The sequence below is a fragment of the Sminthopsis crassicaudata genome, chromosome 1 (genome assembly GCF_048593235.1).
Source record: "Sminthopsis crassicaudata isolate SCR6 chromosome 1, ASM4859323v1, whole genome shotgun sequence".
Classification (NCBI taxonomy): domain Eukaryota; kingdom Metazoa; phylum Chordata; class Mammalia; order Dasyuromorphia; family Dasyuridae; genus Sminthopsis; species Sminthopsis crassicaudata.
In genome coordinates, this window is record NC_133617.1 from 589,701,789 (window position 1) to 589,715,801 (window position 14,013).

The window sequence follows — 14,013 nt, forward strand, 5'->3', positions numbered from 1 at the left end:
GAATTTCTTTTCCATGGAAAAGTATCCATGGCCAAAGTCAAACTTGTTTTCTGGGATGGGGAAACTAGAGTGTTAATTTCTCTTGTCTATGGACCTCAGGAAATCTTTGATTTTTATTTCTCTGCCAGGCACAACTATCCATTTGACCAAAGAGATTAAAGATGGTAAGAATGCTATCTTGCCCTGAAAAATTAACTTTTAGAACTTTTTAAGTAGGGGACCAGTTCACTGGAGGGCCGGACTATAGTAAAAACAAACCTCACACTGTCTCTGCCCCTCAGCCCATTTGCCCTAACCCAGCGTTTATGCATAAACGTCCTCAGCAGGCCGTATCTGGTCCGAGGCCAGTAGTTTGAGAACCCCTGTTATAGACAATCTATGGTCACAGTTATATCTATTACTCTGTCTCAGCAGTAAGTTAAGCATGTATTAAACACCTCCTGTATACCAGGAACTGTGTAAAGTATAGAAATTTTAAAAAACCTTAAAAAATTGTCCTTACTCGAGAGAAGTTCAGAATGTAATGGGCTAATCTAATCAAGCCAACTTTCCCAGAAGAGATGCCCTTTGCAAACAACTTTAAAGTTATCCTAGTCTCAAGCTTAACAGTTACATTCCAAAGGCATCAAGTCAAAGAAGACTACATGGGAGGCCCGGTAGGTAGGAGAAGCTGCAAGAACCAAAGGACCATCAAATTAATCTCATATGAAAACGTAAGTTTTGCAGAAATATCTTTTCCAAAAGCCAAGGGCTGCATGTCAGGCCAAACGGATCAAAGAGAGCATCTTCCAGAATGGCAAGGCTCTTGCACGGATTCCCTTTTTAAAATCCTCGGCACAAACAAAGCACATGGTCATTCGGATGCCTGGGACTCACCTCTCCACACTACACGGGAGCCATACCCAGTTCCCCAACCAGAACACCAGTATTGGCAGACCAAGCCACCTGCCCGGCGATTCCGCCCACCAGGACAGAGGAAGAGAAAAAAGGGGGGAGAAGTTTCCGGAGCACAAAACTCCCACGACTTCGGCGAGAGCGGCTAGGTCAGGGCAGTTCCCATGAAGGCCAGCTGTGTTCCCCAGGCTCCAAGAAGCGTCCCATCATCCCCTGGCCTCCTTAATTAAGCCCGTTCTCCCTCCTCCGCCCGCTCACCTCCTCCACACACACCCACTATCACAACACATCGCATACTCTCCAGCCGATCTGGAGCTTCTACGGGAAAGCCAGGATCCCGAGCAGTATTCGGTTTGGGGGGATGGGGTACATATACACGTAGGTTATATGCATATGTGTATGTCTGCACAAAGATGTTAAACGGCGTTTTTAACTGACAGGCTGCATAAAAGCTCATCTTGTAACCAAACACCCGTTAAGAAGCAGACAGAGAAAAGTCAGTGACCCCCGATGCAGTGAGCACCAACCACCTCCCCCCAAAACTGTCAGCACCGCTGGCCCTGGCCACAGCAGGATGCTGGAGAGGCTCGGGCGTGAGAAAGACCGCCAGAGCCCCCAACCCTCGAGTGGGGCAGAGGTTCCCCCCATTAAGCGGTGTAACATCCCCCTCCTCGCGAAACCCTCCTCCCCCCTCCACGCTCGGGGCAATGTTCGCTCCGGGCTAGGCGCTGCCAGGGTGCGGGGTCCAAGAGCTGGGAGAGGGAAGGAGAGGGATGGGGGGGAGAGAGAAGGAAAGATAAGGGGAAGGAAGGAGAGGAAGGAAGAGAAGCTCACCTCTTCATCCTGTTCTTCTTGCGAAGCGCCGCCGCGCTCCGCCCCGGGCAGTACGGCTCCCAGGCTCGCCCGCTGCCCGGCAGCGCCGCGATCCGCCTGCGGTTCCAACTGCGGCCGCCGTCGGGCCACTCCCGGCCCTTCCGCGCCCGGGGCCGGCGGGGCAGGAGGCGGCGGCGGCGGCTGGCCGCAGGAAGCGGCGGTCCGGGCACTGGGCTCCCCTTCCTCTGACAGAGTTTCGGAGCCAGAAGAGGACTCAGAAGAGGAGGTGCAGAGGGACGCGGCTGCTGCGGGAAGGGCAGCGGGAGCAGAGCTCTGACTGTTGCTGCTGCTACCGCAGCCGCGGCGGGGCACCGGCTCCGGCGGCTCCGAAAGTTTCTCGCCCATTTCCCTCGCTGTCCGCGAAGTACAGCCTGGGCTCGGGCCGAAGGGGACCGTCCCCGGGTGCGGGAGACGGCTCGGGGCGCCCACGTCCGGGGCCCGCAGCTGCGGCGCGCCCGCCACACTGCCGCGCCTGCGGCTGGTTCTCCCGGTCTCCCCCCTGGCCAGGTGGGGAGCGGAGCGCGCGGCTGTCCGGGGGGAGCTCCGCGGGCTGCTACATGGCCAGCTCGGGGCCGGGAGACGCCGCCGCCAAGTTTGCTGCTCCGGAGGCGGCGGCGGTGGCGCTGCTGCGGCTGCTGCTGGTGCCGGGGCTCGGGAGGCGTAGTCGTCGTCGTGGGGGGACTCCTGTGCGCAGGGACATGCTAAGCAGGCGCCAGCGGCGGCTCCCCGCTCCGCGACTTCCTCCCGCGCCCGCCTGCTCTGCCTGCTCTCTCCTCCCGCCACTCCGGCCCCAGCTGGAGCTGGAGCAGCCGCCGCTCCTTTGGCGAAACCTGCCTCGGGACCCGAGCAGGGGCTGGCGGGGGAGACGGGCAGCCGCCCGAGCCAATGGAAGGGCCGGCGGTGGGAGGAGGCTGCTTCGCCCCAAGCCGCGGGCGGGCTGGCGGGCGTCAGGTAAAGGCGGGGAAAGGAGGGACCCCCGGGGGAGGTCCCGGACTGGGCTCCGCCGTGGTCCAGGGGGCCCGGAGCCCCAGGCTGGCCGGCTCGGAGGTCTGGGGAAGCCCGGAGACCGGAGGCAGGTGGATCCGAGCCAAGACACTTGAGGGAAGCTTCCAAACTTGAAGAAGACTGAGAACGAAGTTGCTGGCCGGTCCTGGAAGCGGCAGAGGGTGCCTGCGAGCTCCTGTGCCAGGTCTGGGGCTCAGCATCGCAGCGGGAACATTCTCTGCCCGAGGCCCAGGAGAAACACCTTCGAAGGCAGGCCAGACTTTGCACTTTGGATACCGAGTCAAACCGAAAGAAGTCAGTTCTTAGTGAAAATTGGAACTCCCCACTTCGAGGAGCTTTCCAAAAGCTGGATTTCCATCTCTGCTTCTGAGGGTAACCTCCAGGGCAGTGCATTGGAAACAATTTACCACAAGTTAGTGAACAGACTAGAAGTAGCTCAGATTTTCTGGAGAAGGAATAACGCTGTCCAGCATCCCTTCCCTCCCCTGCCGGGGTCTCAAATCCCCCGGCATCAGGTAGAAAACAACTCCCTGCCTTCATCAAGACTGGCTTTTTGCTAGCCCTTTCGGATCCTCCATCGAGTTCCCTTTCACACTCTTTTGTTGTTGCTTAAAAAAAAAAAATAAAAACAACAATTTCCATGCTCGCTCTGAAGTCTCCAGTCCTTATCCAGTAGCCAGGGCAACGTGAGTTACTACAGAGTATAGGTACTTAACCGTGACAGTAGGATAGGAATGATTAAGCCCAGCGGGTTCTTATCAGTTTTCTCAATCAACTTCTTAATTGAGAACAGCCCTAAATCATAGACACCAACAATTCATTTGAACATTTTATAACTTTTAAACTACTTTATTCACATCAGTCTAGTGAAGTGGGTCTTCCTGGTATTTTAAAGATGAAGAAAGTATTGCTTTAAAAAAAGGTGTGATTTGCATAATACCACCCACTTTGTAGATTTAATAAATTTAGAGAGATTGCTTATTTGAGGGTCTGCCCTTAAAATCAAGCCCAGATCTTCCAAGTTCCCTCTGCTTTCCACTACTGCTTTTGTCCTCATTACCACTGAGTTTTGGAAATGTAATTTGATACATTAAGAGAAGTCAGTCCATCAGTATGCATAGTTAGGGGATTCCTGGACTAGACAAAGAAGAAACTTTTAAAAAATTACTAAATTGCAAATGCCTTGAAGATAAGGTACTAAGCCTTATTGGATTTTTTTTTAAATATCCTAGGCCTACCTGAATGCTTAGCTGGAAAAAAAAAAAAAAAACCCTCTTAATAAATGTTTGTAGAGTTCAACCCTTGAATATTATATTGTAATCATTTTGGCATTTTGCAGAACCAAGCAAGTCAGTTAACTCAACATTTTTATTGTCACTTTTCTTTGCAACAAAAATTTTCATCCTATTTTAATTTCCTTTGCCATTTAGAAAAATAAATGCACTGAATCCATTGGTGTTCTCCAAGTCTTCTGGTCCTCTAAGCCTTCTGTTATATTGTTATCACAAGATCACTAAAGGGCCTCTAGGGCAGATAGGTGTGTACATGAATAAAGTGCCAGTCTTGGAGTTGAGAGGACCCTAAGTTCAAATCAAATCTCAGACACATTAGCAGTATGATCCTGGGCAAGTCACTAAACTCTGCCTCTGTTTCCACATTTGTAAAATGAGCTGGAGAAGAAAACGGCAAACTAAGCCAATATCTTTGCCAAAACAAAAACAAAAAACAAAATAGAATAATGATGAATTTGATGTGACTGAAAAAGCTCAACAATAACTAAGGGCTTCCAATGTTAGAAGTTAGAATCCTTCAATAATGAGTTAAAAGGTTTTTTCAGCTAAGTTATTTTGTTTTGATTTTGGAAATTTGGAAAATTTCCAAATTCTGCTCATTATATTGAGTATTGAGATTTGATAATATGATATCTTCAACAGGAAAAAAAATGTAGAATGGATTTTCATTGCCAAAGACAAAGTTAGAAGTTGTGAGAATAGTAGATATTCTTTAGTCTAGAACACACACACACACACACACACACACACACACACACAATTCAGAGAAAAGAAATATTCTAGCTATTTAACTTCCTGAGGAGTATGGCTGAACTGTAAGTAGAACCTTCATAGTTATTTTTCCAAACCAAACCCTCCTTGTACCACATGTGTAGGAAGAGCACCAGTCTTTATCTGAGTCCATTTATCACTAATTTTTCACAGCAGCCATAGAAAGGGGAACTAAGGCAAGTACTTTAGATGAAATGGAAAGATGGTTTTAGCTTTGAGGATTAGATGTGTATCCCTGTGCAAGTCTCTTAACTATATTTACCTGAGTTTCTTCATCTGTAAGATGAGGTGGAGAAAGAAATGGCAAATAATTCTAGCATCTTGGCCAAGAAAATCCCCATTGGGCTTATGAAGCTTTGGACATGACTGAAATAGATCGATAGTAAATAAGGATTAGGGGGGAGATGGGATGAAGGTACCTGGATTTTCATCAAATCACATGGTACTTCAGAATTAGAAAGGACCATCTCACTATATAGTCCTTCTACCTCCACCTCACAAAGAATTCTGGGCTTGAATCCTGGGACCCAATGATAGCAAACCAACAGAAGCATATGGTTTCTTCTATAGTTTATTTTCAGGACTGAGTATTCTACTTGTGGTTTGTAGGCTGGTTATCAATAAGCCATATTATTAGCATAGAGAAGACTGTGGTTGTGTTTTTATTCCTTGAGATGGAAGGTCAAACTAACATAATATCCTTGGGAAGAAGGCCAAACAAATATCACTTCATTAACTCACTCAATTTTCAAAGACTGGGGCTTGGTCTCAAGGGTGTCAGCCAGACTTAAGAAATAGTTCTCTCAAAGTTAGATGCCTATCAAAATGCTAGAGTAGCTTTAGAACTAATCCAGAATTCAGATAGATTTTAAATATCCAGAGGCAAATCTAACCTCTAGCTAGGTTCTTGTTTGTGTGCCTGACACCTACAAATTAACTACTTTGTTTCACTTGAAACTTTTAGTCTAGATGTCCTTATTTATATTTATCATATCATACCATAGCACATCATATCACATCAAATCATATAATATTACATTATGTTAGTGATTATATGGGCAGCTTTGGACATATTGGATAGAGTACCAGGCTTGACTGCTAGGAAGATTTATATTCCTGGATTCAAATCCAGCCTCAAATATAGCCTAATTTTGTGGCCTTAGGCAAGTCACAACTCTGTTTGCCTTAGTTTCCTCCTTTGTAAAATTTACTTGGAAATGGCAAACCACTTTAGTATCTTTCTCAAGAAAATGCTAAATGGGACCATAGAAAATCATATACAACAGAAAAATGACTAAATAACATTGATTTATTATTATTATGTTTATTAGATTGTAATTATTTTTATAATTATAATAAATACAAAAATAAACATTTATTAATATCAGACACTATGCTAAATTGGGTAACAAGACTAAAGATGGTCCATGCCCTCAAAGAGCTCACAAGCTAATGGATTAGAATCCTGTTAAAGATTAGAGATTCTATATCATTTTATAATACCTAACATTGTGTACCTTTCCCAATGATCTTGGTAAATGCTTTTATCTTTAACAAAGAGATCTTATACCAGTGGAGGATATGGTAAGTATGTATCTTTTCCTGGGAGGCTGGCTTTTAAATATCTTAAATGATTTGGAGTACAGGGAAAGATGGAGGAGGAAAGTATGGAACTACAGAGTAAAATCATTCCACTTAAGAACACTTAGTCACAGCTCTCTTCTTGGGATGTCTAATACTTGCCAAAAGACAATACAACTCCTCCGTTCCCAGAGCCTCCCCCAGTATGAAAACACAACCCAGTGGAGTTGTGACAAAACCAGCTCAGCCTACAGAGTTAGTAACTTCAAGGTGATGAAAGCAAGGTTCCATTTCTCCTCACACTGGACACCAGATCCCAATGTGTAGTCCATTGCCTAGCATTGCCAGGTACTCCCAGGACATAACAATTATCTGTCATCTTTTAAAGTTATATTTTATTCCTTTATTCCAAACAATGGAAAACTGACCTATGGACATCTTTGTCTTTTTCTGCTAATCTCTGTGGGGACTCTGGGTATAAACCTCTATTTCTGCCTCATAGTCTATTAGGAAGGGCTGCCATAGCAGCTCATTGGACCCTTGGTATGTCTCTCACTTTACATGCTATGCCTTAAACATTCTGAACATTGAGATTGAATATAGCCATGGCAGGTTATGTTTATTTCTGACTATACCTGCAACTAGGATCTTTTAAGCTCAGCATGAAAATCTTTGCACACAAAAATAGCCAATTTAATTCTTTACTATTGAGCCAAGATCTGTCTATCTTTGTATATGAAAGTGACAATATTATTTATTCTGGTTAAAGTTGGAATTATGTTTGTAATAGTGATGATGGAGTTCCAGTGATCTATCACTACTCTCCTTACCTGATCCCACTCCCTCCATCCTTCCAGTTGATAGACTGTGGTCAAGAAACAGACATAAAGAAATGTTCTGGATTTTGTAATCAGAAGAAATGAACATCCTTATGATGATAACAGGAAATCCCAGTGTGATACAAAAGAACAGATTTGAGATGGTGACCTCATTATATTAAAAAATAATTCCATCTTTTTCTATTTGTCCTCCTGAGTTAAATATTCGCAGCTGGAAAATTGGTAGTGATTTTCCTCTCTTTTTTGCTCCCTTGTATTCAACATGTACTTTTCTATTTATATTAAGCCCTTTTTTCTTCAGAAATATTAGGTTCTCTAAGCTGATGTAAGAAAATGAAGAGGGTATCATATTTTTTTTACCTTTTCAATGGGTTGAGGAGGAGGTAAAGAGAGGGGAAAAAATCTAGAAATTAAAAGAAAAATAAAATTTAATTAAAAATGCAAAATTAAGAAGAAATGCAAGACCTTTTTACTCATTTTGACTCATTATAGAGGTCTACCTTCAAAAACAGATGATTCAAAGCTTTTAATTTTGAGTTTAGGCAACCTCATTTGACTTTATCCATGCTATATAATAAGCAGTAATTTCTCACCTCTTAGAAAAAAAGATTCTGAATAATTAATTCATATAGTATCAGTTAAAGGTGTTTATTAAAGACTTTATTAAAGAACCACAGATTGTTTATCCTGAAAGTGTATCCCTGAAAAGACTTCCACCTTTTCCTCATACATATCTTACCATCCTCCCCTCATCTATAGATGTTCAGGGAAAAAAGGCTCTTTTCTGCTCCTCCTCTGCTGCCACTGTTCTTATCCGGCCTTGCCTAATCCAAGCTTGGCCACATTGACATAGAAGATGAGAAGACAATGAGGGCAAAAGCTTCTGTAATTCTACCTACCCACTCCTAGGTGTGTGCCTGGAGTTGGAGCCTACACCTTCAGTCTGAACTTGTTCATTTGATCAGCCTTGAATGCATGGTTCCTTTAATCAAGATTGGGATGCTTTGTTTGGAAGGCCATTATGTAATCTACATAAGCTATTACCCAATGGGAAAGTCAAAATGGAGACTCAAGATTTTAACATAAGATTCTTACCTCCAATGTGGAGTCATCAATATCTTGAGACAGAATTATAGCTTGCCCTACAAGAAGTTAAGAATTGATGTCCAAAAGAAAAAAAATGCCTTAGGGAAAATTCTTTCTCAAATAACAGTATAAGCAGACCAACTGCCAGCAAGTTAAACCAGCCTTGTTAATACTACTTATGTGCCATTTATACCAAAGGACTTTGGCCAGATGAGTAAATGTTTTAGCAACAGGCAGATGGGGGGGAAAGTTCATTTTTATTTAACTCTGTAAAATCCTACATGAATCTTCTTAAACTGTAATAAAATTCACTAATATTTATATATGAAACTAAAAGTAGTAATGCATTCTATCATTCTGCTTATTTATAAAGAATCTACATTGTAGGAGTAAGATGAAACTTAATAAGTCTATATTGATAAGCTAAGCCAAAAAAATACAAACATTTTGCATGGAGTTATAGGCTGTGATGCCTGAATTTCTGATCCAGTCTCCAATAAGAGCTTTCTATACAACCCATGTTTTTTTCTGCCATATTATAAAGTTTCCTGCCAAATGTTTCTTTTGATTTCATGCAACAGCCCAAAACAATGAAGGCTGTCATATGGTAGAATAACATAGCTGACACTTATCTAACACCTTACAGTTTGTAAGGTGTCTCCCATCTAGATATCAAAACATTTTAAACCCTTGAAATATGTAACAACATAGAGAAATTTATTTGATCATAAATACCAAGTAAGACACGAAGCAGACAAACACATGTTCACCAAAAGTACTCACCACAGTGATTCAGGAGATCCAGCAGTAAGTCCAGATTAATGACAAGTATCCTCCAAGAGGCTCCAGGGGATGGATCACCTAGATGACATCATTCTGGTTGCATCAAGACCTAAAATATTATAGAGCTTTCTGGAAGAGATTGGGTAACTAGTTCAAAAAAGTTTGGCCTTAACCACTTAGTAAAAGTGAAGGAAGAATGACTATTTAATATAGAGTCTAGCACATAATAAGAGTTTAATAAGTGCTTGTTGACTAATTGCTCACATTATAACACAGATAAACAAACAGTATATATCAATTATACCTTCTACATTGAAGGTATTAGGGAAGTGGCAATCCTATGCATAAAAGTTTTGGGCCCTCCCTTTGTACCAGAAATCTGAATTTTTTTTTTCTTTTTCTTTTATGAGATGTCTACAGTACTTTATTGTAAAACTTGGTTTGATATTGCACAAAATTATACATGTATGTTATGCATTTCTGACTTTCTAAACTTTTTCTATGTTGTCTATAATTTTCGCAAAACTACCAAAAATTCCCATTTAATTTGACCTGTGATGTATCAAAAACTGATATATGTGAAAATCTCAATGGGGAAAGTCACATCAATATAGTGGTTATACTTCTATTTTACATATGTATATATATATATATATATATATATATATGTGTGTGTGTGTGTGTGTATGTGTATAAACAAATATGTATATGTATATAATATGTATATATTGGTTATTCATCTAACATATGTCATAATTTAATAATAAGGTTTATTATATTATTATATGCACACATATGTGTGTATGTGTATGTGGGGTGAGGGGAAGATAGTTCAGATGAATAGCATGTTGGCCAAGAATTAAATGGAAGAGTAGGCTGGATTGCCTTTAGGAGATTGCGAAGCTCCTTTAGCAAATGTAAACTTCTCCCAGAAACAAAGGCTCATCTTAATACAAATACCTTACTGGTATTGTTGTACTACTCTGAGTCATGTAGCACTCACTACACTCTCAAAAAAAATTTAAATGATCACACAAGAGGAGCATGGTGGGTGTGAGCAGGCAGCAATATGGAAAAAAACAAGGAACTTTGAAGAACTGAGTAATAGATGTCAAACTGGAAATTATGAACAAAAAGGAGATGGGCTGACTGTGTGGTGAGAAAGAAGGGGACAATTGTTCAATAGCTTGAGTGCTTTCCTGGTACTTTTTCAATGTCAGGAGAAAGTGGGGATGTCCCTCAACAGTTGGGAAGACCCTCTGTGAAAACCTTAGATAGGAACAAATCACATTAGGTGGAAAGGGGAAGAAAAAAAAACCAAACATTTATTAAACTTCTGCCATATGCCAGGCATTGTACTAAGTGCTTTATAAATATTCATAATTTTTTATTCATTTGATCATCGCAATGAACCTGGGAAATAGGTGTTATTATAATGATCATTTTACAGTTGAGGAAATTGAGGCAGGCAAAGCTTTAAGTGACTTTTCCAGAGTCATAAAGCTGATGTTTAAGGCTAGATTGAAATGGATTTGAGAAGGTTTCAACCCACATTCTTGGAATGAAAATCCAAATTGATAATATCAGAGATCCATTTGAACATCGTGTTTATCTCATTTTGCAAATATCATTTCATTGGATCTCATCACAACCCTGTAAGGTGGGTAGTATTGCTCCATTTTATAGATGAAGGCAATAGCCAAGGACCATAGACCCTGCGTCTTAGATCCCCCAGGACGGCTTCCATAAGCTAGTTTGTAGGGGTTCTAGAGTGTCACTGTAGACAGTCTAAGATCCCTAAGAAAAAGCAAACTTTTTGGCAACCTGAGCATCCTCCAAGTCTCTACAAGAAATAGGAAGTTCAGTATTCCATTGCTGTAGGCAATGCTATTCTAGGGTCATCACAAGGATACCAAGTTCAGAAAGACATCCTGTCACAGATATAAATTGTATGTGCTATCATTTAAATTTCTGTGATTGTGTAAAGGAAAAGATAGCTATGGAAAGCTTGGACATTCTGCAGACAAACACAGGGTCCCCTGAGTGCTTTGGAGCCTCCAATTCTGCCCTTGTAATTCCTTGTATTAGGGAATAGTCTGCTTCAAGCTTTTGGGGGATCATCTGCAGATTAATCTCTTAGATACTTGAATGTTTGTTTTCCATTTTCCAGAATAGCTGGATAATAATATCTCTCTAATAAATTATTTTATTTTATATTGGATTTGCAAGTCATTACAATTAGTCCAGTTAGTTTGTTAGAATTTGTTGCTTGAATATTATGTGATCACTTTAGTTTTTCAAGGATACATGCATGATATTATTAGTGTAGGTGCTCCCTATATTTGTGTATGTATAAAGAATTATATATATATGTGTGTGTGTGTATACATGTGCATAAATATATGTACCTGAGTATTAATGTATATATAGGTTGTGTAAATATGTATACACACATGCACATTTATGCCTCTCAAAACCCAATTAATCTGGGCTTCAGACAAACAACTAGCTATTGTTGGCCTTGTGCTCCAAGCTCTCCAGCTTAGCAGGAGCTTTGAGCTACCCAAGCTTAGGTACTGCTGACATAACCGCTGAGAACCCATTGTCAGCCATCATACCACATGAGGGCATTAGAGGTGGCAGTGTGGTACAATCCGAAGAGTGTTGGACTCATTGTTAGGAATGGGAAGAATCTGGGTTCAAAATCTACCTCCCATATTCAATAGTTATACGATCTAAGAAAGGGATTTAACCTCTCTAAGCTTCAATTTCCTTGTCTGCGAGATTGGAATGGAAATATTTCCTTCACAGGCAAGTGTTATGAGTAGCAAATGAAATAATGATTGTAAAGGTTTTGCCAACCTTTTAAGTCCTATTTAAATTCTATATATTATCCTTTGTTATGGAAAAAAAAACAGCTACAACCTAGAATTTTTGAGATAAGATGTGGTACTTTAGAAAGAAACATGTACATGAAAACACTCCTGCATCTAAGTGAGCAAAGAGAGAATTCAGTAAGAAATATATCACCTCTTGACATGATGAAGGATGGGGTAAGGTAGGAACATATTATCCTTTTAACTGCTAAAGTCCTAGCTATGAGTCAAGAGGCCTGGCTTCTATTTGTTGCTTTGCCACTTACTTGTGTAAAGACCTTACACACATCATTTCATTTTCTGGGTCTCCTTCACTTTTAAAGTGGGGATAATAATACTCACCATTCATTTCCTCCACCACAATGTTATGAGATTGTTTTGAAAGTACTTTCGTCTCCTTGGCAGAAAGGCATTATAGATATATACCTATTATGGCTTCTTGCAGGGAAAAGAAAAACACCTCAGAGAAGACTTTGCCTACTGGTTTGAAGATGCAGTAATTTCTGAGAAGCACAAGTAACTATATGTGGAATGTGGTTTAGTGAATTGTTTATAAAGCTATACTCTTCATTTTTTAAAAGTTGCATTCTCCCCTTGTTCTGTTGTTGTTGCTTTTGAAATTCTGATATAAAGAAAACTCTCAAATTATGTTTAGCTGGAGTTTTTGGTTTCAGTAGTCCATTATTTATGTGTTGCTGTCAACGGGCTTTACAAAATGCAAAGGTTTCAATAGAAACAAGAAAGAGACTGTTTTCTAAAAAGAGAAATAGTTTTTAAAAAAAGTAAAATAAGAGAACTAACTCTGGCCTGGCTAGTGGAAAGAGTAATATGTAAGTGGAGAGGGCAAGTGCCTGAATGTGTCATTTTCAGGAAAGGGTCAACCATCCAAGTATGAAATGTCCCTTTCTTTGCAGTACAATCCCCAAGCAATCAGCCTTGTAAATAGCATTTGAGAAAGGTAATGAATATCTAGAAACACCTGAATGCAAACGTAATTTCAGAGCTATAAAGCTAGCTATAAATAAAAGGAATGAGTGATTCCTGTAGTTTACATTAATAGAGAGTTCACTGGGAAAGAGAGAAAGCCCAGAGTTCTTAAAAGCTTATCCAAAGCTGCATCCTGCACTATTCATATTCAACTTCCTACAGGAATCCCATCCTGATATCTCTCCTTTTAGTTGTTAGTGTTCTCCCTTTGGAAATTACTTTGCATATTTTAACTTAATTTTTTGCATACACACACATTGTGGGGGGGGGAGAAAGAGAGAGAGAGAGAGAGAGAAGGTGAGAGAGAGAGACAGAGAGAGAGACAGAGACAGAGAGAGAGAGACAGAGACAGAGACAGAGACAGAGACAGAGACAGAGAGAGAGAGAGACAGAGAGAGACAGAGACAGAGACAGAGACAGAGACAGAGACAGAGACAGAGAGAGAAAGAGAGAGAGAGAAGGAGAGAGAGAGAGAGGAAGAGAGAGACAGAGACAGAGACAGAGACAGAGACAGAGAGAGATGGAGAGAGATGGAGAGAGAGACAGAGAGTTGTTCCCTAATAGAATACAAACTGCTTGAGAGAACTTTTTGTTTTTTGTCTTTCTAGCCCCCACAGCTAACAGTGCACAGCATTAAATAAGTCCTTTCTGAATTGAATTAGAATGGAAATGGATAAGAGGTATAGTTTTCATACTAAACCTTCCCCTAAGAAATAAGAGAAAATCACAACCCAAATAATAGCCAATATCTGGCTTCAGAAATCAATGTAGCATTTGGAAATGGAGGAGGGCTGTGGCTGGTTTCTATACACAGCTTCCTCTTGGGGCTTTTGCTCTGACTCTGAGTTTTTAATTCAACATTATAACCTTAAGCATAGTGGCTGCTCAGGTAGGGGATTTTTATTATTATACTAATTCAATTAGATGTCTATTGCTATAGTAGCTAGGGGATTTACTTAAGCATTTGTGTAACACCTAGGCTGATTACCCACCAGCACAGGAAACCTAATCTGTTCTTTTCTGCCT

The 14,013-nt window shown here is 41.1% G+C and overlaps 1 protein-coding gene across 1 annotated transcript in view; it reads right to left on the reverse strand.

The window, feature by feature from the left end:
• Positions 1 to 3,271, reverse strand: part of MAST4 (microtubule associated serine/threonine kinase family member 4) — a 769,506-nt gene extending 766,235 nt beyond the window's left edge. The window contains 1 exon segment of the mRNA XM_074282373.1: positions 1,729 to 3,271. Within this exon segment, the coding sequence (XP_074138474.1) occupies positions 1,729 to 3,165 (1,437 nt within the window). The 5' untranslated portion in view covers positions 3,166 to 3,271.
• Positions 3,272 to 14,013: the final 10,742 nt, after the last annotated feature.